Genomic DNA, 25,896 nt, shown 5'->3' on the forward strand with positions numbered 1-25,896 from the left:
CAACCAGGAATTGAACCCACAATCTGGGTATGTGCCCTGACCAGGATTCAAACCCACCACATTTTGGTGCACAGGATGATGCTCCAAACAACTGAGCCGCATCAGGCAGGGCAAAGCATTTCTTTTTTACTACTTTATGTCATGAAAAGCTTTAAAAATGTCTTAGACCCTAGTCAGTTATTCTATATTAAGGGTTGTTTCATTAAAAAGTATAATCAGGCTAGACTTGCTTAAGGCAAACTCCCTTTGATATCTGGGTCTAGAAACAAACAAAAAACCTATTGGCATCTGAGTTAATAACTGAATTGTTAATTAATGATTGTTGAAGCAAACCCTAAACTTGAACATTTGGCACACGCAACAAAATGGAGATTTATCCAATGCATACTGAGGTATCTTTGAAAAATTATATGAAGAAGCAGGACAGAGGTGATGATAGAATTTAGTGGTCATGAATCACTAGGACAAAGTGGCATTCAGCAAAAAGAAAGAAACAGTTGTCACAACGGTGGGATAAGTAGAAATGGACTATATCTTGTGTAGTATGGGATGATAGGCTCAGGAAAGCCTGGCAGTGGTGTATCCCCCACTGGCAATTATGTAGGGCTGTTTGAAGGTCAACCAAAGGGTGAATTATGGATGATCTTTACAAACACTAATCTTCCCTTCACGTTATCAGAAGAGGGAAGAATTTTTAGAAAACAGCTCTAAGCTCTCCTTCAGATTAACATTTCACAGTTAACAACAGTTACCTCAAAAAGAGAAGTATGAAGAGTAAGTAAATCCAGTTTTAGATTTACACCAGGAGTCTCTCTATAGCAACTGTGCAGGGGCTAATGGTCCTGAGAAAGATTTAGTTACAAGGTATTCCATTCTCAGGGATCTGATCTGAGCAAAGTTGGCAAATGAAGGTGGTCAAGAATAAAGGGAGATGACTCAGGATGGACTGAGTCTGGAACAACTCCTTCTAACGGCCCATGGTAGGCATGACCACAGCAGGTGAGGAAAGAGTAGCATCTTCTTCTTTCCACTGAGAAGTGATGGTCTTTAGCTGAGTGTAGAATTGGATGCCCTAAAGAGAACAAAGGAAGAAAGAGAGAAAGAGAGAATTAGCATATATTTTGGGGAGATTTCATGATTCCTCTTTTAATCAACTTTTGAACGAGGTGCTGCGAAGTACTACTCACTCTCCTACTTGAGGAAAGGTACAACTAAAATCCAATATATTGTTCATATAAATTTATCTAAAACATTTAGCATAATACCTGGCACATAGTAAATAGTCAAACCTTAGTTATCATTATGCTGATACTGGCCAATTCAACAATGTAATCTGTTAAACTTGTAGGTCATTCTGTTCCTAGAGCTGAATATCATGTGCTCCGAGGTCTTGAGGCATAGCTCAAATCCTGCCTCTACTCCTTGTTGACTGCCGTTTAACCTTCGGCCTTATCTGTGACATAATGTTCACCTCACAGCAATGTGTGAGGGGAAAATGAAATGGCATACAAATCTCTCCTTCCCATGAAGAAGAGAAAGGAATGAAAGAATGAAATCTATATTAGGCATCTCTGACAACTGTCAGTGAGGAATAGCTATACTGAAGCAATAAAATCCACAATATCTTACAAATCTAAAGTAAAATGTCTGGTATACACATTCATTTCTAAATAATCTATAACATGTAAGCCAAAAAAAGTTCAGCATATTTAAGTCTTTATATCTACATGGTTTATTTTATAAGAATAGGCTTGAGCAAAAGAGAATAGACTATACCAGTGATGGCAAACCTATGACACACGTGTCAGAGGTGACACGCGAACTCATTTTTTTGGTTGATTTTTCTTTGTTAAATGGCATTTAAATATATCAAATAAATATCAAAAATATAAGTCTTTGTTTTACTATGGTTGCAAATATCAAAAAATTTTTATATGTGACACGGCACCAGAGTTAAGTTAGGGTTTTCCAAAATGCTGACATGCTGAGCTCAAAAGGTTCGCCATCACTGGACTATACAGATCTAACACCAAATTACTAGAAAGCTAAAAAGATATTGTTTGGAAAAAAACAGTAGTTTGATTAAAATACTCTTCTAGAATTACTTGACATTCTGGGCCATGTTAATATATTGAAAACAACTTTAGAGATTATTATATACTTTCAATATAAGATACAACTAAAGTTTACATTTTATTATGTAAGAACTAGAGGCTCAGTTCACAAATTCATGCACATGGAAAGGAAATTAATTAGAAGAAATATTTTAGAGGCCAGACAGGGACCGTGGGAGGTTGGCTCCAGTCCAGATTGGCCGGACCACAGCAGCAAGCTAACCTACCGATCAGAGCGTCTGCCCCCTGGTGGTCAGTGCATGTCATAGCAACTGACCAAGCGGTCGACCAAATAAATGGTCGACCAATCAGTTGGACACTTAGCATATTAGGCATATATATATATATATATATATATATATAGACTAGAGGCCCAGTGCACAAATTTGTGCACTGGTGGGGGTCCAGTTGGCCCGCCCCTATGGGGGCTGATTGGGGGTGGGGCCGGCCAGGGCGAGGGGGAATGGTTGTTTCAGTGTTCTGGTCATTCTGCCATTTGGTCGCTGGGCTTTTGTTATAAAGGACTAGAGGCCTGGTGCATGAAAATTCATGCACTCAGGGAGTTCTCTCAGCCCAGCCTGCACCCTCTCGCAGTCCGGGACCCCTTGGGGGATGTCCACCTGCTGGCTTAGGCCCACTTCCCGGGGGATCGGGCCTAAGCTGGCAGTCAGACATCCGTCTGGCAGCCATGGAGCCCTTGAGGGATGTCCAACTGATGGCTTAAACCTGCTCCTCCTGGGCCGCACCGCCGCTGCACTTGCAGCCATCAGCCTGACATGTGGCTGAACAGAGTTCCCCCTGTGAGAGCACACTGACCACCAGGGGGCAGCTCCTGCATTGAGCGTCTGCCTCTGGTGTCAGTGCGCATCATAGTGACCTGTCATTCCGCCATTAGGGTCAATTTGCATATTACTCTTTTATTATATAGAATTATTATATAGGATGATATTTTCATTTCTAAAATACAAATTAGCAATTTAATTACCTGAGGATTTTAGACTTCAAACTCTATATGATGTCAGTCTTTTCCTGCAAGAAGCCTCACTTACAGAGTAACTTATAAATAAATTTTTGTTAATAGTATAAACTAGTTAGTTTTATAAAAGCTGTCATTTTTGTCACAAACTGTATAATAAGCTTCCAGATAATCAAATTTTTTCTTAGCCAGTTAGCCACACTGCCATATTCTGCTATGTAAGTCCACTGTTAATTTTTTATTAACATGTAAAAGAGAGACCTTTATAGAAAAAAAAATGTAATTTATTACTGAATATTCCAAAATGGCTGAATTTCTGTAGGACTATAAAGAACTTCCACTAACCCATTTGTTCAACATATGTTTGGGCACCTGCTCTGTGCCAGGTGCTGCAGATAAGTAACTAAAGGGTGATGAGGGCTTCTTAGCATAGCTTAAAGATGACTTGTCCCTGCCTACCTCTCTAGCCTCATCTCTTACCCCACTGTCTTACTCATTCACTCCCTGTGCTCCAGACCATTTCTGCTGTTTGAATATGCCATGACTGTTCCTGCCTTAGGAAGTATGCACCTCCTGAAGAATGTGATAATAGTGGTAACTTAATCCTCATAACCTCATGAAATATAGGTATTGTTGTTATTTTCATTTTACAGATGAATAAATCTGAGACAAAGAGAAGGTATCTCCAAAGTCACACAGTTAATAACTGGCCAAGCTGGGGTTTGAACCCAGGCAATTTGGTTTCAGATCTGCTTTTGTTCAGTGCTGTATTTATAGTGCCTAGAATAGTGTTTGGTACAAAGAAGGTGCTCAAAGAAATTTTTTGTAAGTGAATAACCATTACAGGGAGAAATATGTGGATTGGTGGGAGCACATGAGGGCATACCCAACTGAGCACTGAGGAAAGGGCTGGTGGCAGTCAAGTGGTTTTCTGGAGGAGTCCATTCTTTAAATGGAGACATGACAGGTGATTAAGAGTTAGTCAGATGAAAATGAGGAGGCAGAGGAGAGGGCATATATAAAGGCTTGGACTTCCGTATGCTTTTTCCCTAAAACTCTGTTCTCTTTCAAATCTTTTCTAGGAGACCTACTGACAAGCAGTGCTGAACAATGTATGACCTCACAGAGGCTGCTGGCAGACCCTTCCTTGCAGAATCCTTGTTCCTGAATATATAAAAGTTTCTTAGAGGAAAAGACATTTAAAAAAACTTTGTTACCTGTTTGCCATAGAAATTGGTGTCTCCCCTGAAGGAAGATCGAGAGCCAGTGAATGAGAACATTGGTAAAGGCACTGGAATGGGGACATTCACACCCACCTAAAGCAGAACAAATCCACATCAGATATTAAGAAAAGGACTCAAACAAAGGAACTCTCCATTTAGAAGCATAAATGCGTGGCATTAGATCAAGTTTAAATACCCACCTTCCACCCTATATCCATCTCACTGAACTTTTATTCCTGAGGAAGAAAATGGGGCATTGTGGGAGATCAGAGCGGTAGCAACTGATCACTGTTTACCACCTCCCCAGGAAACAGTAAATGGCTATAAGAATCTCCTAAAAATGATTTTCACAAACCTGTCCAACATCCACCAAGTGGGAATATTTCCTAGCGGTGGCTCCATTGGTGGTGAAGATGGCAGTTCCATTTCCATATGGGTTATCATTTACAATCTTGATGGCTTCATCCAAAGTATCTGTCTCCAGAACCACAAGAACTGGACCAAAAATCTCCTCTTTGTAACAAGTCATATTTGGCTGCCAGGAGTGATGCATCCAGAAAAGAAGTCAGTATTTTATACTTATTTGTTAATTTAGAGCCCACTGTTTACATAGACAGCTTTCATGTTAGTAATCTTTTTTCATTTTAAAGCACTTATTTTTTTTTAAAGTGCTTTCTTGCTGTGTTCCGTCTTCCAAGCTACCAATTTTTATCAATAACTTGAAATTTCCATTAATTACAATTACAATCCTTTCCTTTAAGCACTGAATTTTTAGGTTCCATGACCCATCATTAGCTTCCTCTTTTATAATTGTATAACCGGTTTATACAATTATTATGTTACTGAAAACTTACATGAAAATTCATTTTTTAAATAAATCAAATATATATTTAAAATACCACAGGAGATTTCTTTCTATTTAAAGAAACCCTGTGCTAAGTTTTCTATAACATAAATAATCCATTCTCATTCATTCCTTTGTTTCTCAAATGAGTCTGCACATTTATATTTTGATAGCAGGTTACATTAAACATACAAAACATTCTTTACCACTGTAGCTAGTCAGCTGTGTTTGTTATTTATAAGTGGGTATTTTCCTCCATGGTTCTTTGGCAAGAGATTTCATAATTTCTACTACACTTAAATTCAACTTAATTATTCAGGATTATAGTAGGATTTGTGGGGACATATGTATTTTAAAAAAAGCCTCCTAACCTCAACTTAGTCATTAATTTTAGCTGAAAAACGTGTAGAGTTTTAATAAATAAACATTTTTATTTGATAATAAAAATTATCTTCCTTTTGTCACTTTCTGGTAAAGATGAAGCTAAATTTAGAGCACAGAGTAAGTACTCAATAAATATGGGGTGGTTGATATGTTGGTGGAAACACTGCAATAACTATAAGCTAGGAATAAGAAGGAATGGGGAAAAAATTGACATTAAACAAATAAGTAACAAGTATAAGATAGGGATTGGCAAAATATGGTCATTGGGCCAAATATGGCGTGCTGCCTGTTTTTATACAACCAACAAGCTAAGAATAATTTTTGTTGTTGTTATTGTTAATCCTCACCCAAGGATATTTTTCCATTCATTTTTAGAGAGAGTATGGAAAGGAGGGTGGGAGGGGGGGAGAGGGAGAGAGAAAGAAACAGTGATGTGAGAGAGACACATTGATTGGTTGCTTCCTGATGTATCTGACCGGGGCTGGGAATGGACTTGCAACCCAGGTACTTGCAGGACTGGGAATTGAACCCATGACCCTCCGGTGCTCAGGCTGATGTTCTAACCACTCAGAAACACCGGCCAGGGCTCTATATTTTTTAAATGGTTGAAAAAAATCAATCATGGCATATAAAATTATTTGTAATTAAAGTTTCATTGTCCATAAATAAAATTTTAACAGAACACAGCTACATAATGTTAATGGTTGCTTTCATACTAATATGTCAAGAGTTAAGTAGTTGTGACAGACATTGCATATCCCTGCAAAGCCAAAAATATTTACTATCTAGCCCTTTATGAAAAGTTTGCTGAATACTAGTAGAGTAGAAAGAGATCATGCGTGAGAAGGGAGGTTAAATCAGACTCTAGACAAAATAACTGAATAATTCTGGCAAGAAATGAAGTCTCTAGTCATTAAATGTTCTTTATTTATAAACTAGAGGCCCAGTGCATGAAATTTGTGCAAGGGGGAGTTCCTCAGTCTGGCCTGCACCCTCTCCAATCTGGGACCCCTTGGGGGATGTCCGACTGCCTCTCACAATCCGGGACCGCTGGCTCCTAACCGCTCACCTGCCTGATCGCCCCTAACCCCTCTGCCTGCTTGCCTGATCGCCCCCAAGCACCTCTGCCTGCCTGCCTGATCGCCCGTAACTGCTCCCCTGCTGGCCTGATCGCCCCTAACTACTCCCCTGCTGGCCTGATCGCTCCTAACTGCTCTCCTGCTGGCCTCATCGCCCCCTAAACGCCTCTGCCTCACCCCGCAACCCGGACCCAGGATTCCCTCCTCCAGCCGGTCGCAGGCACCCGGGACCCAGGCTTCCTTCCCTCTGGCTGGCCACAGGCACCCAGGACCCAGGCCAGCTTTGCCTGGGCCGGCTGCAGCCATAGGGGACTGTGGGTGGGTGGCTTCACCTGGGCCGCAGCTGCAGGCGCCTGGGACTGCGGGGCGGGTGGCTTGTCCCTTTCCTGGGCCACAGCCACAGGAGCTGGCATCTGGGACCGCGGGGTGGACGGCTTGTCCCTCTCCCGGGCCGCAGCCTGGCTGGCACCCATTCCTCTCTCGTGAGCTCATTTGTGCTTGGCTGGTCCCTGATCCTCTTGTGAGCTCATTTGTACCTGGCTGGTCCCCATTTCTCTCTTCCCAGTGTTGAGTGTCTGAGCAGTTCCAGCACAAGGACACGAGGGTGTGAGGGAGTGATGACCATTTGCATATTAGCTCTTTATCATATAGGATTGGAGGGAAGAGATAACATAGCCTCTAAAGTGCCTTCAGCTCCCATATCTGGGAAACAAATAATCCAGAGTTGTTTACCTTGACATTTGAGATGATGGTTGGTCCAACAAAGTTGCCATTTTCATAGCCTTTGACTTTAATATTTCGACCATCAAGAAGGATGGAGGCTCCCTCCTTTGTTCCACTACCAATCAGATTACAGACTCGCTCTTTGGCCTGGGGTGTGATCAGAGGGCCAAGATCAGCTCCAGGCTGGTCTCCTACAAACAACACAGAAGTGTTTAAGGTCTTCATTAACATAACTTATGACTGCCAACTAAAGATTAATCTAAACAGGTACAGTATAAAGAGAGGCAATGGTAAAAAATGATATGATTGCTCCCATTGGCCAAAGCCAATGTTAAAACCAAGAGCTTGGTTTTAACAAATGCAAAGTCTAAAGGAGCTAGGCAGATAACATATTACCTGCGTTGACTCTCAGGTTTTTGGCACGCTCCACCAGCTCTGGCAGCCACTTCTTAGCTTCTCCCACAAGGATCGCTGTTGAAAGAGCCATGCAGCGCTGACCAGCAACTGGTTCAGTGTATTTTCCTTATTGGCATCTGGCATGACTACCCCATGGTTCTTGGCTCCCTAAGGGAATATAGAAAGCACATGAATCTTCCTTGAGAAAATAAAATTATGCTAAAAATTAGGCAAATAATATGAGATTTCAAATGAACATGTAAGGTAAGGGAGAATTTATCCTTTGCTGCTTTGAGGATAGACTGATTATTTTGATACTGCTAAAGTCTTGGTAAAATTGAGCAAGTCTCCAGATTACTTTCCCCCTTCTCAGATGATAAGCTGATACATGTTTATTTAAATAAAAAAAAAAAAGAACCCCAATCATCACATTTTAGTCAAACTGATAGGCTAACACTGCATCCAGGACCAATGAGAACTACTTTCTCTTTCCTGTTAGATAGGAAAGAATTTGTTGTCTGCTGGGGTTTCCAGTTACATGAATAGCAGTGTAAACAACTGCCAGTAATAATGCCAGTAGCCAGATGAAACAAAATAGGAGGTAGCCCTCTCCTGATAAACAAGTTCTGGAAAGAGGTTCCCAAGACTGGCTTGCTTCTAGATACACATCCTCATGAACTTCTATGAAGGATAACATTTGGTCATTTCCACACATATGTTTTCAGATACAACTATAATTGACTACATGGATAAATACCAATCCAGCTACTTAATTTTATCCCATTACACATGGTATACTGTGAACTGGGAAGAACTTAAGTCAAACTGGCCAAAATACACTCGGCCATGAAAAGAAATAGTAGGCATATCATGAAGTTTCCAAACCTGTGCTCCGGTGGCTATTCTTTATGCAATATTAGTCAAAGAGTAAGGAAGTAGCAATTGGACTTTATATTTAGTATCAAAGAATTGCCAACTATTTGACAAGGAACTAGTAAGAGAACAGCAAAACTATGCAATCTAGTAAACCACACATCTCGTATAGGGATATGGGGCTCTTCTCAGTGCCTTAGTCTGAACTCTTAGGGAAGAAGATATTTTGACATTAGTAGTTAGGATACGCCTTAAAAGAAGGAAAAGGTTAAAGGGCTAGAAAAGCATGGTATGAAGGAAGAAACAGGGCCAGACCAGAATTCAGCTGTTACTGCTAAAGCTCAAAGAATATGAATAACATTCTCAGGGAAAGATGTGTCCCTTGGCACCCAAATTTGTTGTATAAGACAAAAGGTAATTAAAGTTGCTCGGCCAGTGTGGCTCAGTGTGGTTGAGCATCAACCAATGAACCAGGAGGTTAGGGTTTGATTTCCGGTCAGGGCACATGCCCGGGTTGTGGGCTCAATCTCCAGTGAGGGGTGTGCAGGAGGCAGCCGATCTATGATTCTCTCTCATCATTGATGCTTCTATCGCTCTCTCCATCTCCCTTCCTCTCTGAAATCAATAATATATATATATGTATACACACACACACACACACACACACACACACACACACACATATATATACATATTTTTTTTAAAAAATAAAGTCACTTAGAATAAACCTCATCACAATATTCATCATTAAAGGAAAGCTATTCGGAATGAAATGGGAATAAGGAAACATTGGCGTTAGAGTGGGAGGAGAGGCCCCTCTGCTGCAGGGCTGTTTCTAGGTAATTTTAATACATATAACAAAGTTTGAGAGAAAAAAGGAATAAGAAGTCACCATATTGGCTTGAACTCTCTTGCCATGTCTTGACCCTCTCTCGAAGATGTACTCTCCTGCCTGGTTGGATCCCACAAAGCTGATTGCTTTGATATCCGGATGATCACAAATGAAGTTCACAGCTTTAAGAAGAAAATAAATGATCACCATAAAGGAACAAATGGCTATGGGTTTCTCAACATAACAAATTTCCCCTTTCCCCACTGCTATGAGGGAGAAATTTTCATACTTTTGTGTTTCAATGCTGGATTCCCATTTTGAAGTTCTCTCTTTCTTTGTCCTCTTAATTCTTTAAACTATAAAGTCTATTTAGCATCTTCCCTTTCATTATTTTTCTCATTTGCTATTCCAGAATTTCCACTTTTAACTCTGAAACTTACAACTCCTATTTTTCTTGAAAATAACAGCCCTTCAGAGCATTTGAGATCGTGCTTCCTGGCACTGTCCTCAGTTTGGGCTCAAACACACTCTTATAAAATTCTCCAAAATAACAGCTCTTCAATACTCAACACTCTGTTCTTTAAGAATATGGTATTTCTTCAACTGTCACTACATACCAGAACTCTCAGATACTGCTGTGCCCTTATGTGAGAGACAATATAGCATAGTACACTCATGTGCTGCTTAACGACGGGGACAACATTCTGAGAAATTCATCATTAGGCAATTTTGTCATTGTGCAAACATCATCGAGTGCACTTACACAAACCTAGATGGTATAACCTGTGGTTCATAGGCTACAAACCTGTACCGTATGCTTCTGTATAAAAAATATGAGATTAAATTAAACACAAGAGAAAATGATGCAATCAACAGGTGCAGTAAACGTGAGATGTATAAGGCTGCTGCCAGCATAATACGACATACTATTTTACAGCAAACTTCTTTTTTAAGTAGAAAGAGTACACTCTACCAAAGAGAATAGCATAGTAAGTACACAAATCAGTTATATAGTCATTTATTATCATTATTAAGTAGTATGTATTGTACATCATTCCATATGCTATACTTTTCTATACCAGCATCACCACAAACGTGTGAGTAATGCATTGCACTACAATGTTACCATGACTACAATGTCACTAGGTGATAAGAATTTTTCAACTCTATTATAATCTTTTTGGACCACTGTTGTATATGCAGTCTGTTGTTGACCAAAACATCATTATGTGCCACATGACTATATTTAAAAGTAAAAACCAGGTTCAGCCTTCCTGGATATATACATCTTGGCTCTGACAGGTTTTAGCAGTGTGACTTTGGGCAAATTACTTAATGTCATTATGCTTCAATTTTCTTATCTGTAAAATGGAAAAATAGCATCTATCTAAATGGGTTCTTATAAAGATTAAATGAAATAATATATGTAAGATACAGGAAACAGTGCCTGAAATACAGAAGCAATTTTTAAGTAGTAGCTATTATTATATGAATTAGAAGGCTTTTAGTCTCTCTGAGGTCCATAAAGTGAGTCTCTGAATTAAAAATCCTCATAAATTATCTCAATATTAAAGTGAAAACTTTTTCTTTAATATTATCTGTGTCTTGCCCTAATCCATATTTCTTTGTCCCAATGTATTTCATAGGGCAAGAAGCACTGCTACTCCCTAGTTAGTTACCTTAGCACTCAGACAGCAAAACAGTTAACAAATATTACCTTCAAACATGGAGGTAACTTAGTAAATCCCTTCATCCCTACGTTCCTCATTCTAGAACACCCATCACCACTCAAAACCTTGATATTTGGGAAGCCAGATTAAGTGCCATGTACTGAAAGGCAGTTACCGTCATGTTGTCCATGGATGATGTTCAGTGTTCCATCAGGGGCACCAGAGTCCTGAAGCAACTTAGCAAGAAGCATAGTTGCTCCAGGGACTCGCTCTGATGGTTTCATTAGGAAGGTATTTCCACACACCATGGCCATGGGAAACATCCAAAGGGGGATCATGGCAGGAAAATTGAATGGAGCAATGCCTGCACACACCCCCAGAGGCAGACGGTAGGAATAAAGGTCCATGTCTTTGGTGATGGATGGCATGGTCTCTCCCAGCAGGAGGGATGTCACACTGCAGGCATGCTCAACCACCTCTGCAACAGAGAAGAAGCAGTCAGGCCAGCAGCTGCCCACAGGGTACACTACCTGCCTTTGTCACGCTCCAATAAGCCCCGAGAGCAGGGAGTGGCGCAGGCCAAGGACAGAGGGAAGAAACACTGACTTGACCTTCCATGAGAGAAGGGCTTGTGCAAAATGAGATTCTCTAAATGGGAAAAAGACAGTGAAATGTACATACCTACTGGAAGATCAGTTGAGTAAAACAAAAAATGAAGTAAACCAATTTCATAGATTGCTGAGAAGTATGCCATTCTCCACAAGTATTAAAAAAGATATCATGGGATCACAAAATCAACATAAAGGAAGAAGCAATCCCTCATTGAGGGATCTTTGCCTCCCATTTTCTTTTGCTCCTTTCCCAAATGTCCCTGAAGCTCCCCAGGAGGGACACCCAGCTTACGAAGGCCTCGAAACACATCTCCTTCAGCATCCGCTAGGTCTTCCCTTGTTCCAGAGTGATTAACCTGGCAATTTCTTTCTAGAGAGAAAACACACAAATAGAAACCAATACAAGGGTGTGTCTCCTTTTAGTTCTCAGGCAGCAAAGGAAGGACGAAACTGGGGAGAAGTAATATGAGAAAGAGAACCATGATCTACGTCTCTCTGGACTGAACAGTGCGGGAGTGCAGCTAAAGGGGCCTCTGTGGGTGTGACAAGTCTCCTACAGACAACAGTTTGAAAATGGTGTCATTCAGATTTCTTACCAAGTTTTCTTTAATAAGTTGTTGATAGCGAAGCAGAACCTGCTGACGGCTTAATACTGAAGTGTCTGCCCATGCGGGAAAAGAACGTTTGCAGGAGGCAACAGCTGCATCCATTTCAGCCTTGGTGGCCTGAGGGACCCGACCAATGACCTCATTGGTGGCCTGATGGGAAAAAGCAGCACATCATCCTTTGCCCCTGCCTTGCCTTCTCCATTTTTCATGGCTACAAAGGCAACACTACGTGCTTCACGATAGACACCCAGGTCCCCACTTTCCCACCATGTTCCCAGAATTCTAGGCTAGTCAGTTTAAGCAGCTTTGCTTACTGGGTTGTGGATGTCGATCCATTTGTCGCTTTTGGATTCAACAAATTTCCCATCAATGAAGAGCTTTACAGTTGGCTGGAAAAAAACAACAATAACACACACACACACACAATACTGTATTAGTTAATTGTTTTACTTTTCTCTCTATCACAAAAAGGAAGGAATTTGGCTTGATAAGGAATCTACTGCTCTTTAGAAATGTTGCCACTCCCAAAGCGATACACAATAGACTTGTTTATAGTGTTTGTTAAGATGTGGCAGAGTCTCTGACAACTGTGATCTCTCTGAAAATAGGAAATTCCCAGCTAATCACACAGTGGAACTTCATGAGTAAACACATGTCACTGTAAAGCTCACACTAAAAAAGCAGCAGATTGTGTGTTAACAAAGATTAGCTCTATTGTGACTTCTTGGTCCAGCTGATGTTCTGTTACATTAGCATGATAATGTCTTACCTTTATGATCAAAATATATGTATATTTTTAATCCTCACCCAAGGATATTTTTCCATTGATCTTTTAGAGAGAGTGAAAGAGGGGAAGACTGAGAGAAACATTGGTGTAAGAAAAACACATCGATTGGCTGCCTCCTGCATGATCCCTGACCGGGGCTGGGAGGCCTCGACTGGGGAGGAGCCTGCAACCAAGGTAAGTACCTTTGACTGGAATCGAACCCGGGACCTATTGGTCCGCAGGCCAACCTCTATCCACTGAGCCAAACAGGCTAGGGCTATGATCAAAATATTTTTAAAATGTTTTTATCTGTGATTTTTTTCCCGAGAAGCTTACTTTTGTTAAATTTTCAAAAGGGTCTGTGGACCAAAAAAGGTGAAGGGCGACTGTGCTACAGTGTGTGCATGTTTTGTAGAAAGGATTTTGAGCACCAGTCCTATTTATTAGATTTTAGGTACTACATATGGCTGACAGACACAAGGTCTGTAAAAACAACTCTAAAGGTTGTCAAGAAGTACAAATCACCTGGCGGGATCAACTAAACATCTAGAAGCCATGAAAATGTTTGTAACTTTTAACACAGTTATCTTATTTCAGAAGAGAAATAATCTAAAAGAAGTAAAAAACAAACAAACTGTAAATAAATGTTTGTAAAACAATATTGAAAAACTGAAGCAATCTAAATGTTATATGGGGGAAATATGAGTTAATTCAGGTTATGTATACTTAATGGAATATAATGCAGCCATTAAAATCCTAACATAATAGACATATTAAATAATAAAACCCAGAAGAAAGTTTCACATACACTCTGATCACAGTTACATAAAGAAGATAAATTTTGAGGAATATCCAAAAATTATACTGGATTCCTTCTCAGAAGTCAACTTTTCATGCCAAATAAACTCACCACTGAAGAAGAGAAGGAGGATGCTGAATACCAAGTGGAGTTCACCTTGGAAGAAACCTGTGAGGTAAAAGAATGATTATTTTTATAAATGAGAACAGAAAATTATTAAAAATGTAGTGAATGGCTACTATATGCTTAACATTATACTAGTTATTGTGGATATATGAAAAAGGACTTGATATTTGTTGTTCTCAAGGGTCATATAATCTTTGAAAAGACATGAGACTGAGATACAGCAAATTGAGAAAACAAGAAACTATAATGATAGTATCCTGAATTTCTGGACAGTCCTGATTAAAAAAATAATTTTTGCCCAGCCAGGCTGCTCAGTTGGTTGAGCATTGTCCCTGGGCACATACTTAGGTGGCGAGTTCAATCCCTGGTGGTGGTGCCTATGGCAGGCAACCAATTGATGTTTCTCTTGCACATCGATGTCTGTCTCTCTTTCTCTCTATTTCCCTTCCTCTCTCTAATATCAATTAAAAATACTTTTTCTTTCATTAGTCCATATTTTCCTAATTTTTGGAAAATGTAGTCACCATAAATCTAACAATATGAAAACACTTAGCATGGTATCCAACACAATAGGTGTTGAATGTACGACAGTATATAACCAAGTATCAAATATAAGTATAATATGCCCATACAAATACTTAAACACAAATGTTCAGAGCAGCTTTATTTATAACAGCCCAAAGCTTAGAAATATACCAAACGTCTACCATTAGATGGGTGAATAGAGGAACTAATGTGGTATATCCATACATTGGACTACTACCCAGCAATAAAAATGAATGAAACAACCTGAATAATTATAGTAATTATATTGAGTAAAAGAAGTCATACATAAAAAGAGTACATACTGGATAACTTATTTATATAAAACTAGAAAATTCAAACTAATCTGTAGTGTCAGAAAGCACATCAGTGGTTACCTAAAGATGATGTGGGAGGTGGAGAGCAGAGGGTAGAGGGTAACTTTTGGGGATATGGATATAATCATTATCTTGATTGTGATGATGTTTTCATAGGTGTATACAAATATTAAAACTTATCAAATTGTACATTTTAAATATATAAAGTTTCTGTCAACTTCATTTCAATAAAGCTATTTTTAAAAAATGCCACATGTACCTTAGAGATTATGATTAGAATACTGGAGGGGGGTCAGTTCAATAAATCTCTAAATCAAGCATGTCAAACTTTCGGCCTGTGGGCCACATGCAGCCCACAACGAATATTTTTGCAGCCCAGCCAATATAATGGTATGTAAGAAACATTTTAATAAAATTTCATAACTTAATTTTTATAATATCCTGTTATACATAACTAAAGGCCCGGTGCACGGATTCGTGCACATTGAAAGTAAATTAATTAGAAGGTGGCCGGCTAGGCGAGATGGGCTGGACATGCTCTGGAGCCAACCTCCCATGGTCCCTCCTCAGCCAGCCGTACCTGGGGCAGTGCTGGGGCTCGAAGGGCATCTGTGGAGTGAGTGGGGTCCCTCTGGCAGGTGGGGTCCCTTGGCCTGGCCTGCGGGGATTGGGCCAAAACTAGCAGTCTGACATCCCCTGAGGAGTCCTGGAGAGAGGCCACTCTGCAAAGTTGCTGTTGCTTGGCAGCTCCTGCATTGTGTCTGCCCCCTGGTAGTCAGTGCATGTCATAGGTACTGGCCTGTCAGCTGGTCACTTAGCCTTTTATATATATAGATTATTAATAATGAACTATAACATTGCCTGACTGATTACTATAATTGTGTTGCGTTCATTTCCCTTGTGCACCTTACGCGTAGGCGCACCATTTCTCTCCACTAATACTAGCAGCGAATATTTTAGTAGCCTATTGCCACATCATTAGTCTTGGACTGACTTATTTGGTGTATGCAATAGGAAATATTTTGACCTTTGGAGAACAAGAAAAATACGTTTATTTGTGTTATGCTTATTAATTTGTGCAGTTATTCAGTGTCTGGTAGGTTAATGTTCAAGAAAAAATATTAATTTTTATTAAAATGTTCTATTATTTTATGTTAACAATTAATCATTTATATCAGCTCTTTGTATTGAGCATGTCTCTATCGAAATAAACCTACATTTCTATGAAAATTGAAGCTTTTGTTTTTTTGCGGCCCACATAAACTTAAACCTTGTTTATTTGGTTCGTGTTAGCCTTTGAGTTTGACATGCTTACTCTAAATAAATAGTTTGTATATGTATATGTTATGGAAGTTGATTTAATAAATATTAAAGTCTAATCAAAGTGGGCAATATGAAATACCTTGGACTGGAATATATTAACCTATTATCTTGTCTGAATAGAGAACATATTAACCAAAGGTTTAGTGCTGCATGAAGTGCAAGAATTTGTGCATCTGTAGCACTGTCCAGGAGGAAGGGTCCTTTGGACCAGCAGACAAACCTTCTAAATGCCTATTCTGCTTCTTCCTCCATTCCTCACAAAAGCTATCTCAAATCACCAACACTGTCCTGGAGCCCACCATGTCTTATTTATAGCCATGTCCCCAGTACCAATGTGGTACATAGTAGGTGTTCAATAAATATCTATTGAACAAAAGAAAGGTGCATTGAGCTGGACTCCCTCCACCTCAGATTAGTTTAGGTGTTCCTCTTTTTGTACTCCCATAGCAGACAATACTTCCCCTATCAGGTTTATTTGTCTCTGTTGTAATTGTCTAAGTACTTGTTACCCAAAAGATTGTAAGTTCCATTAGGATAGGCTTGTTCACCTGCTTTAAAAATATTTGTATTGCCCTAATCAGCTTGGCTCAGTGGATAGAGCGTCAATCCTCGTAATGAAGGGTCCTGGGTTCGATTCCGGTCAAGGCACGTACTGGTTGCTTTACAGAGTTATTGTGATCAAAACTGTACAGATATGAAAAATGGTTGGTGTTTAATAAATGTCATTATTATTTTATTATTATAAATACTTACTTGTTCTCATTCCTTGCTATTTAAAAACTTATCAATTCTCTTAAAACTTCCAACTCTGCTACTTCCTCTCTTACTGTCAGGAGCTGACTTTGCTTTCCTAAATTTCAGAGGAAACAGAAACCATGAGATGAGAATTTCCTACTAGCAAATCTATAAAACTGACCTGCAATTATACCCTTTTTTTTTCCTTCCTCCCTCTTATAATGGAGAAAGTAGTTAGCAAGCTCTGTGAGAACAAAGTGACTGGGAGACAGAGGTGCACAATCAGTATCTGTGGACTGACTGAAATGGTGTCTGTCCTCCAGTCTAAGGCTAATCCATGCACCAACCTTTCCTGCTGCCTCTTTTAAAAAATTTTTCTTTAAAAAACAAATATTTGTATTGCCCTAGCTGGTTTGGCTCAGTAAACAGAGCGTCAGCCTGCAGACTGAAGGATCCTGGGTTCGATTCCAGTCAAGGGCACGTACCGGTTGCAGGCTTGACCCGGCCCTAGTTGGGGTGCATGTGGAAGGCAACCAATCAATGTGTCTCTCTCACATCAATGTTTCTCTCTGTCTCTCCCTCCCCCTCCTTTCCACTCTCTCTAAAAACGAATGGAAAAATATCCTTGGGTGAGGATTAACAACAACAAAACAAAAAAATATATTTTTATGGATTTTTCAAGAGAGAGGAAGAGAGAGGGAGAGAAAAACATTGATGTGAGATTGAAACATTGATCAGCAGCCTCCTGCTTGCTCCCTAGCGGGTCTGAACCTGAAACCCAGGCATGTGCCCTGACAGGGAATTGAACCAGCAACCTTTTGGTGCACAGGATGACGCCCAACCAGCTGAGCCACCCGGCCTGGGCTCCTGCTGGCTCTTATACTTCCATCAATTATCCTTTCTTTCCTTTATCTTATAAACCTCTCTCCATCCAATAGCAAGGGTTCTCTATACCAGCAGTCGCCAACCATTAGGACCTCACAGACCACCGGTTGGCCACCGCTGCTCTATACTAATTACTTTTATTTCCTCATCTCCCACTAACTCTTCAATCTATTCCAACCTTCATGATTGAACACCAGTAACTTCCTACATCCCATGGACTCCATCATACTTGACCTCTTAGCAAAGGTGACATGGTGTGGAGGAGAGACTATGCCATGATGTGACAGCTATGGGGCCCTGCTAACTAGATCCTGGCCAGAACAAAGATTGCTTCCCAAAATCCCCCCAGGGACTATCTAATTCACCCCTCCCCTATGCCCCAAGCATGCTGGTTCCTGGAATAGGTCATTACCCCCACCCCAATCAAGCACACAAAACATTTCCCCCTTATCTGGGGTAGCTCATGCCCCAGTACCCCATCCATCCAGCCCTGTCCTATAGAACCCTTTAGTGCAAGCATGTCAAACTCAAAGGCTAACATGAGCCAAATAAACAAGGTTTAAGTTTATGTGGGCTGCAAAAAAACCAAAAGCCTCAATTTTCATAGAAATATAGATTCATTTCGATAGAGACATGCTGAATACAAAAGGCTGATATAAATTGGTAATCGTTAACATAAAATAGAACATTTTAATAAAAATTAATATTTTTTCTTGAACATTAACCTACCAGACACTGAATAACTGCAAAAATAAGCATAACGCAAATAAATCTGTTTTTCTTGTTCTCCGAAAGCAAAATATTTCCTATTGCGCACACCAAACAAGTCAGTACAAGACTAATGACGTGGCAATCAGCTGCTAAAATATTCACTGCTAGTATTAGTGGAGAGAAATGGTGTGCCTGTGAGTAAGGAGCATAAGGGAAAGGAATGCAACATGATTATAGTAATCCATCATTAGCGAACATTGTAGTTTGTTATTAATAATTATGTCTAACAGGATACTGTAAAAATAAAGTTACAAAATTTTATTAAAACGTTTTTTACATACCACTATATTGGCTGGGCCGCAAAAATATTCACTGTGGGCTGCGAGTTTGACATGCTTGCTTTAGTGCCTGCCACATGGCACAAAGGATATCCATATCATCTTCCAGTCACCCAAGAGGAGCCTCAGCTATAAGTTCCCTTAATAAACTTTATGTAATAAAGGAATTGTTGGCCTTTCTTTGGTCTCTCAACCCTAGGAAATCCTATATAATAAAAGGCTTATATGCAAATTGACCGAATGTCAAAACAACTGGTCGCTATGACATGCACTGACCACCAGGGGGCAGACGCTCAACATAGGAGCTGCCCCCTGGTGGTCAGTGGCTCCCACAGGGGGAGCACCACTCAGCCAGAAGCCAGGCTCAAGGCTGGCAAGTGCAGCGGTGGTGGCAGGAGCCTCTCCCGCTTCTGTGGCAGTCGGACATCCCCTCAGGGCTCCTAGACTGCGAGAGGGTGCAGGCTGGGCTGAGGGACCTTCTCCTCGAGTGCACAAATTTCATGCACCGAGCCACTAGTTTTATATAACACAGTAATCACGCCCTCCTTCCTGAACCCCCTTTTCACTTGCCTTCTGTGATACTCGGGTATCTCTTCTTTCTCTTGGGCTATTTCTCTGCCTTCTTTTCTAGTTCATTCTCCTCTGCCTGGCCACTTTGAATTGGGTCTTAGGCCTTCTTTTCTTCTTATGCTGCATACTCTCCTTGAGTGATTTTATCTCCTCCTGTGGCTTAAATAGTTAGATCCTGATGATGCCCAAATTTGTAGTTCCTAGCCAGAATCTTCCTCTTCAGGTAATATCCACATAACTATCTTTGCTCTATCTCTACTTATTATTTAGGTACAGGTTGAAAAAGCTGAATTCTTCTTCCCACCAACTTTTCTGCTTCCTATAGGCCACCTTGCAGTGAATGGGACTGCTTACTGTTCACCTAGTTGCCCAACCAGAAACCTGAATGTCATCCCAACTCCTCCCTTTCTCTTCACAGTGAATAAATTAAGTCCAGGCAATTTGTTCCCCCAGAAATCTTTGACTACACCCCTTTTCCTTTACCCCTCCTGCCATCACCCGTACCATCATTGTCTCTAACCTGGATTTCAATCTTCAATCTTGTGAACCTAGTTTCCATCTCATAGCCAGAGGGTCTTTCTAAAACACAAATCTGGTTAGATCAGTGATTCCCAAAGTGGGCGCTACCGCCCCCTGGTGGGCGCTGATGGCCATAGGTGCATTTGGGGGCATATATCTTTCTGTTTAATTGCTATTAAAATTAAAAAAAATTAATTTCGAGGGGGCGCTGAGTAATATTTTTTCTGGAAAGGGGGCGGTAGGCCAAATAAGTTTGGGAACCACTGGGTTAGATCATCCTTTTGTTTAAAACCCTCCAATGGCTTCCCACTGCCCTAGGGATAAAGACTAATCTTGATGTTGCTGAGAAGACTTACATAGTATCTTTACTTCTCTAGTTTCATAGGTTCCTCTGTGCTATGTTCCTGCCATTTGGAACATAGTTTGAGCTCTCTTTGTTCTTGCACAGGCTGCTGCTTCTTGCCTGAAATTTCTTCATTCCCTTGCTTGATTCATTCCTACTTTCTTCTCTACTTAGCCATCACTTTGGATCAGTTTTGTAGGTTTGCTAGTAGGAAGTTGAGGAAGTTCTCACTTTATGGTTTCTGTTTCCTCTGAAGTAGAAGAAACAAGGTTAACTCCTGAGAGTGAGAGAAGTAGCAGACTTTAAATTTTCTTTTTAAATGTTTTCACTGATTTTTAGAGAGAGAGGCAGGGAGAGGAAGAGAGAAATATCGATTGGCTGTCTCCGGCATGCCCCCTACCGGGGATTGAACCTGCAATCTGGGCATGTGCCCTGACTAGGAGTGAACCAGCAACTTTTCGATGCATGGGATGACAGCCAACCAACTGAGCCATACTGACCAGGGCATTACTTAGAAGTTTTTGAGTCTTAATCTCAGGTCTAGGCGAAGTACCTAATTGTAGAGTTCATAAAACACCTGAATTCCTTTATTTCTCATGTCATATTATGGAATAACATCTTAAGTCTCTCTCCCCTTAGATCACTAGATGGTCCTCAGCCCCTTGCACTGTTCTGGAATAGAATAAGCACTCAGTAATATTTTGCCAAATGAAAGAATGAGTATACACCAAGCAATTGTTTGATATTAATTTTGTTTCATGTATACTCTCTTATAGGGCAGAAAATGCATGCATCAGTCAACTTGAGCATTCTAGGTTACTTAGTTTTATTTTTTTCACTTGCACAGAGCCTTCCTGCTGTGAAGAAGGCATAAAAGGCATTGCATTTGGTATAATAAAACTATCACATAGCCCTGGCTGGTTTGGCTCAGTGGATAAAGCGTTGGCCTATGGACTGAAGGATCCCGGGTTCGATTCTGGTCATATGCCTGGGTTGCAGGCTCAGTCCCCAGTGGGGGGGCGGGGACGGAGGGCCGGGGGGCGTGCGGGAGGCAGCCAATCGATGATTCTCTCTCATCCTTGATGTTTCTGTCTCTCTCTCCCTCGTCCTTCCTCTCTGACATCAATAAAAATATATTTAAAAACAAAAAACTATTAAATAGTTTTTGACAGGTAATATCTATAGTTTCTTCATTTCCTAAGAAACAATCATTAGCACTGTTGCTGAAGAAACTACCCTAAGTCCAATCACACCAAATTTCTTGTTCTCTAAGAGTTTATTTTTGTACTTGCTTTACCAGGAACTCCCTTCTCCCCTTGGCTAAAGGCCTGCTAGTCTTGCAAGACTCAAGCCCAGAGCCAACTCCTTTTGGAAGCTTTTCCTGAACTGCACAGGTTGAGTCTGGGGCTCTTTCCATATGTTCCTATAGTACTCTGTGCACTCCTATTATTTAGCAGTTACTGTTGCATTAAAATAGGGAAGCTTTCAGTGAGTATTTTATTTGCCTCTCCTTTCCCAAAGCCTGGGGAGAGTGCCTGACACAGAAAGAGATGCCAAGACTTAAGTCCTGAATTTAGTTCCTAGTCAGGAAACCTTGGATGACTTCAGCCATAAGTGTCAGGTAACTTACTTCGTTATATTCATTAATTCTAATCTTCACAAACATCCTTTTTTTTTTTTCAAAATTCTTAAAAACTAGAAATGGTGGAGCTGGGATAGAATCTCAGTATAATTGTGAAGCCTGTGCTTTTTAAAAAAAATCCTCACCTTAGGATATGTTTTTATTGATTTTTTTATGGAGAGACGAATGAATTGAGAAAGAGAGGGAAAAACATGGATGAGAGAGAGAAACACTGATCAGTTGCCTCCGGCATGTGCCCTGACCGGGGATTGAACCCACAACCTAGTTCTGTGCCCTCACTGGAATCAAACCTGCAACTAACTGAGCCACCCAGCTAAGGTTGTGCTTTTTATACCTCATCACGGAGGCAAATCACTGAGACTCTTTAAGACTGGTTTTCTGAATGGGAATCAGAAAATACCACAAGAAGCAGAAGTTCTAAATTTTACTAACAACCATAATAGAGATGTTATGTTGACTATGCACTTAAATAACTGAAAACATGAACTCTCCCCTTTATAGGTCAGTTTGATACGTCCTCTAAATTTTTTTTAAATCCTCACCTGAGGCTATTTTTCCATTCATTTTTGGAGTGGAAGAGAGGGAAAGACAGAGAGAAATATCGATGTGAGAGAAACACAATGATTGGTTGCCTCTTGCATGAGCCCCAGCCAGGACCCGGCTGGGGAGGAGCCTGCAACCGAGATACATGCCCTTGACTGGAATCAACCTGGGACCCTTCTGTCCCAAGGCCAACGCTCTATCCACTGAGCCAAACTGGCTAGGGCCATAGTCCTCTAATATTCATGACTGCCAGAATCTAGGCTACTCTTTATCAAAGTTTCATGTTACAGTAACTACTATTCGGCTAAGGATTACTATTTCTGTTCTAAACTCAGAAGTTTCTCCAAATGACTAAGAAAATAGTGTATTTCCAAAATAAAGTACATGGGGAGGGAGGTTCTTCACCTTTATGCAAAAGACAAAATATAGTGCCCTCTTAAGGATCTTTCTCTCTTTTTTTTAATCCTCACCCATGGATATTTTTTCCATTGATTTCTAGAGAGAGTGGAAAGGAGGGAGGAGGGGGAAGACAGAGAAAGAGAGAGAGAAACAATGACAAGAGAGAGACACATCGATTGGTTGCCTCCCGCATGTGCCCTTGACAGGGAATCGAACTCGAAACCCTTCTGTCCCAGGGCTGAAGCTCTAATCACTGAGCAGCTGTCCAGGGCTAAGGCTCTCTTCTTAATGATTCATTGTGATTGAGGGGAGGGGAAGGAGGCAAAGGAAAAAAAAGTAAATTTCATTAAAAGATTTCAAGGAGAACTGGAAAACACAGGGTGGAAATTTCGCTTGTCTACTACTAAAATAGGACACCAGAAAAAAAACAAACACTTGGATCACAGTAAGAAATATACAAGTGACGCTAGATCATCTGACAAACCCGTCCAACCTATTCACCACACTTTCCCATTAAATAGCATACTGTATTTCAACATAGACCTTTGCTGACTCTGCTAAGAATCTTAAAAACGATTACGTTTCTGCAGCAGAATTCACTAAAAAGTGGTAAATACCAATATTATGCAAAAATCCAGTAATATGAAGGAAGAAGTCCCCGGGCTGGAGGTAATGAGTAAGAGGGGCCATGCTGTCGGCAGTAAATCTTGCCTCCTCTTCTAAGTCCTTGCTCAGCCACGAACAAGAAGGGAACGGCTATGGAGAGAGCTGGAGGTCACAGGCCTCAGGCATGAGCTCCTGCAGCTCTACTACCTCTCCAGCTGGCTCCCAATCCCCCCGGCACCCCCGTGCCCATGGGCAATGCTGAGGGTGCACCGGCCCACTAAAAACGGACGTGGGAGCAGGAACTTGGGACTTACACTTGTTTTCTCTCACCTGTTTCAGATTTGTTTAGTCCCTGGCACGTGCTTGGGGCAAACTAGTAGCCTAGATATCTTCTTGTTTACTGCCAATACGAACACTGTAACTCTGCTGAGAAGAAGTTTAACAAAGTCTCAGCAAGCAAGGGGGCAGCCCGGGGCGATGGAAAAGCAAATGGCCACAGCTGGGGAAAACAGCACAGGGCTGCTTTGGGGGGAAACCTGGTGTACGCTTCCAGAAGCAGATTCAAAGTTCACCCACTGACCCTCGCCCCTCAGTGCCTCCTCCTCCCCACCCCCTGCAGCTCGGATTAGAGACAGTGAAGTAAGGGTGGGGGAAGGACACAATCTGGACGCTCCTGGCAGGTGAAAAGGCTCTAAAAAAGGTGACCCAGAGGGGAGTTTCGGGGCAGCGAGGTGGCAGGTACAGAGGTGAAGGGGAAAGAATGTGCGAGGACCAAGGAGAGGTGAGTGCAAGCGAGCGTGGCAGCAGAAAGGGGGCAGGGCTGGAGGAGGAGAGCGGGCCAGCCACAGGAGGGGAGGCTCAAGAGGAAAAGGGTGGGAGGGGCAGGATCCCACGGTGGTCCGGGTTTGGATCCCAAGAGGACGGACCTGGAGCGCGGGGGGTGGGACAGGGCCGGACAGGTCTTGTGGGAACAGCAGGGTCGGCCAGGATGGGGTTGACTCAGAGAGTGGACGGAAACGACCCAGTTCCTAGCTTCACGACCCCTCGGCGCCACCCTCACTCGCCTGCAGGATCCGAGCCCGCACAGCCGCCGCCGCCACTACCGCCGCCATGGTTCCCGGGGCCTCGACTCCCCGTGACTCCCGAGCAGAACTGCAGCTGCCAGACTTGGCCCTTCATCCTGCCGCGCCTCTTCATTGGTGGAGAGGACCATTTCCCCGGCCAATCACTCGCCCTAACTCCTGACTCCACCCTCATGCCCAGTTTTGGGGACAGGCGATTGGTCAGAAGTGAAAGCGCTCTCTCCCCTCTCCCACCTCAGCAAATTCTGTTGGCGGAGGTAGGGAGGACGCCCCTCACTTGGGTGCTCTCCATTCAGCACGCAGGGAAGACGCCCCTTCACCGGGAGCCCCGATTGGCCACAGGGACGACTGCGGCCCCGCCCCCTCACTGAGGAAAGTAAATAAAGCCTTCCTAGAATTGGCAGGCGCTCCGCCTCCTCCAGTGCGTGGGGGGTGTGGCCAGCACTGGGGGCGGGGCTAGGCCAAGATCGCTCTAGAAGGGGCAAACGAGATGGGGCCTGGGAGTGGGGATACGGTTTCCCTTTGGGGGCGTGGCTTGTGGGTCCTCGCTTTCCCGCCGACGGTTGGTCGCGTCACGTGACATGGGTTGGAAGATGGCGTCTCCCACAGAGGGTAAGAGCCGGCTTAGAGATCCTTCGCCTGCCCCCCTGGCAACTTCCGCTCTCCGTCTGCCGGTCTTAACTTGGGCTCCTCTCTTTCCCCCTCCCACTTCTCTTCCTCGGGATGCGGGTGCGTCTTCAGCTCGCCGATTCTTCACAGATGCTCCGGAGGAGCTCAGTTTCCCCGCTGTGCACCAGCCGGGTGGAGGGGGGCACCCGCGGGAGACCCATCCGGGCCCAGCTGCTCCCTTAGCCTCAGCTTCACGGAGGGCGGCGGCGGCGATTACAGCTGGGGGAAAGGAGGTGCCTTCTGGTAGCTTTCTTCTGGGGCGCCCCATTCGAGGGTTGGCTCTCTCATCTTTGATCGCCTGGCACTCTTCGCTCCCACCGTAGCTGGGATCGGTGGCCGACCTCATCCTCTTTCTGCCCAGATTGGTACGGTTGTCCTGGCAGCTCGAGAAGCGGGGGACCTTCCCGGCCCCTCGCCGAGCGAGTCCCAAGGAGAATGAGAATTGAGCCTTTTAGGGTAGTTCTGTACACGACTCAGTCTCTCTTGCTTCTGCCGTATGTTCCCCCGGGCTGAGGGAACGATTTCTGCCTGGATATTGTCCAAGGGGCAGGTCGTCTCAGCAGCTAAGTTATGCGGGTGTGTGTGCTCTTGTGCTTCTGCGCTCGATCCGATCCTGCTTTGGGGAGTGAGGGTCTTGCAGTCATTTC

At 42.3% G+C, this 25,896-nt stretch overlaps 3 protein-coding genes and 1 long non-coding RNA gene across 5 annotated transcripts in view; 2 read left to right on the top strand and 2 right to left on the bottom strand.

The window, feature by feature from the left end:
• Positions 1–4,313, top strand: part of BBOF1 (basal body orientation factor 1) — a 45,714-nt gene extending 41,401 nt beyond the window's left edge. Inside the window, exon 12 of the mRNA XM_014463376.2 lies at positions 4,173–4,313. Within this exon, the coding sequence (XP_014318862.1) occupies positions 4,173–4,184 (12 nt within the window). The 3' untranslated portion in view covers positions 4,185–4,313. The remainder of the gene's footprint in view (positions 1–4,172) is intronic.
• On the bottom strand, positions 389–24,690 carry ALDH6A1 (aldehyde dehydrogenase 6 family member A1). The gene is given in 14 exon segments (XM_006097650.3): positions 389–1,072; positions 4,308–4,406; positions 4,669–4,848; positions 7,353–7,534; positions 7,740–7,847; positions 7,850–7,907; positions 9,505–9,626; positions 11,290–11,592; positions 12,018–12,053; positions 12,056–12,095; positions 12,322–12,483; positions 12,648–12,722; positions 14,010–14,066; positions 24,563–24,690. Coding segments are annotated over 14 exon segments (1,575 nt in total). The 5' UTR covers positions 24,611–24,690; the 3' UTR covers positions 389–967.
• On the bottom strand, positions 19,448–24,556 carry LOC106698636. The gene is made up of 3 exons (XR_002831388.1): positions 23,829–24,556; positions 20,322–20,558; positions 19,448–20,025 (listed from the first exon to the last, which is right to left on the bottom strand). It is a non-coding gene; the product is annotated as an uncharacterized LOC106698636 (long non-coding RNA).
• A 318-nt stretch (positions 24,691–25,008) lies between the features above and the next one.
• LIN52 (lin-52 DREAM MuvB core complex component) overlaps positions 25,009–25,896 on the top strand; it is a 28,129-nt gene continuing 27,241 nt past the window's right edge. For both annotated transcript variants that reach the window (XM_014463380.2, XM_006097648.3), the window contains exon 1: positions 25,009–25,192. In XM_014463380.2, coding sequence (XP_014318866.1) covers positions 25,162–25,192 — 31 coding nt within the window. In that variant the 5' untranslated portion in view covers positions 25,009–25,161. The remainder of the gene's footprint in view (positions 25,193–25,896) is intronic.

This window comes from Myotis lucifugus, unplaced genomic scaffold, assembly GCF_000147115.1.
Source record: "Myotis lucifugus unplaced genomic scaffold, Myoluc2.0 scaffold_207, whole genome shotgun sequence".
NCBI classification, from domain to species: Eukaryota; Metazoa; Chordata; class Mammalia; order Chiroptera; family Vespertilionidae; genus Myotis; species Myotis lucifugus.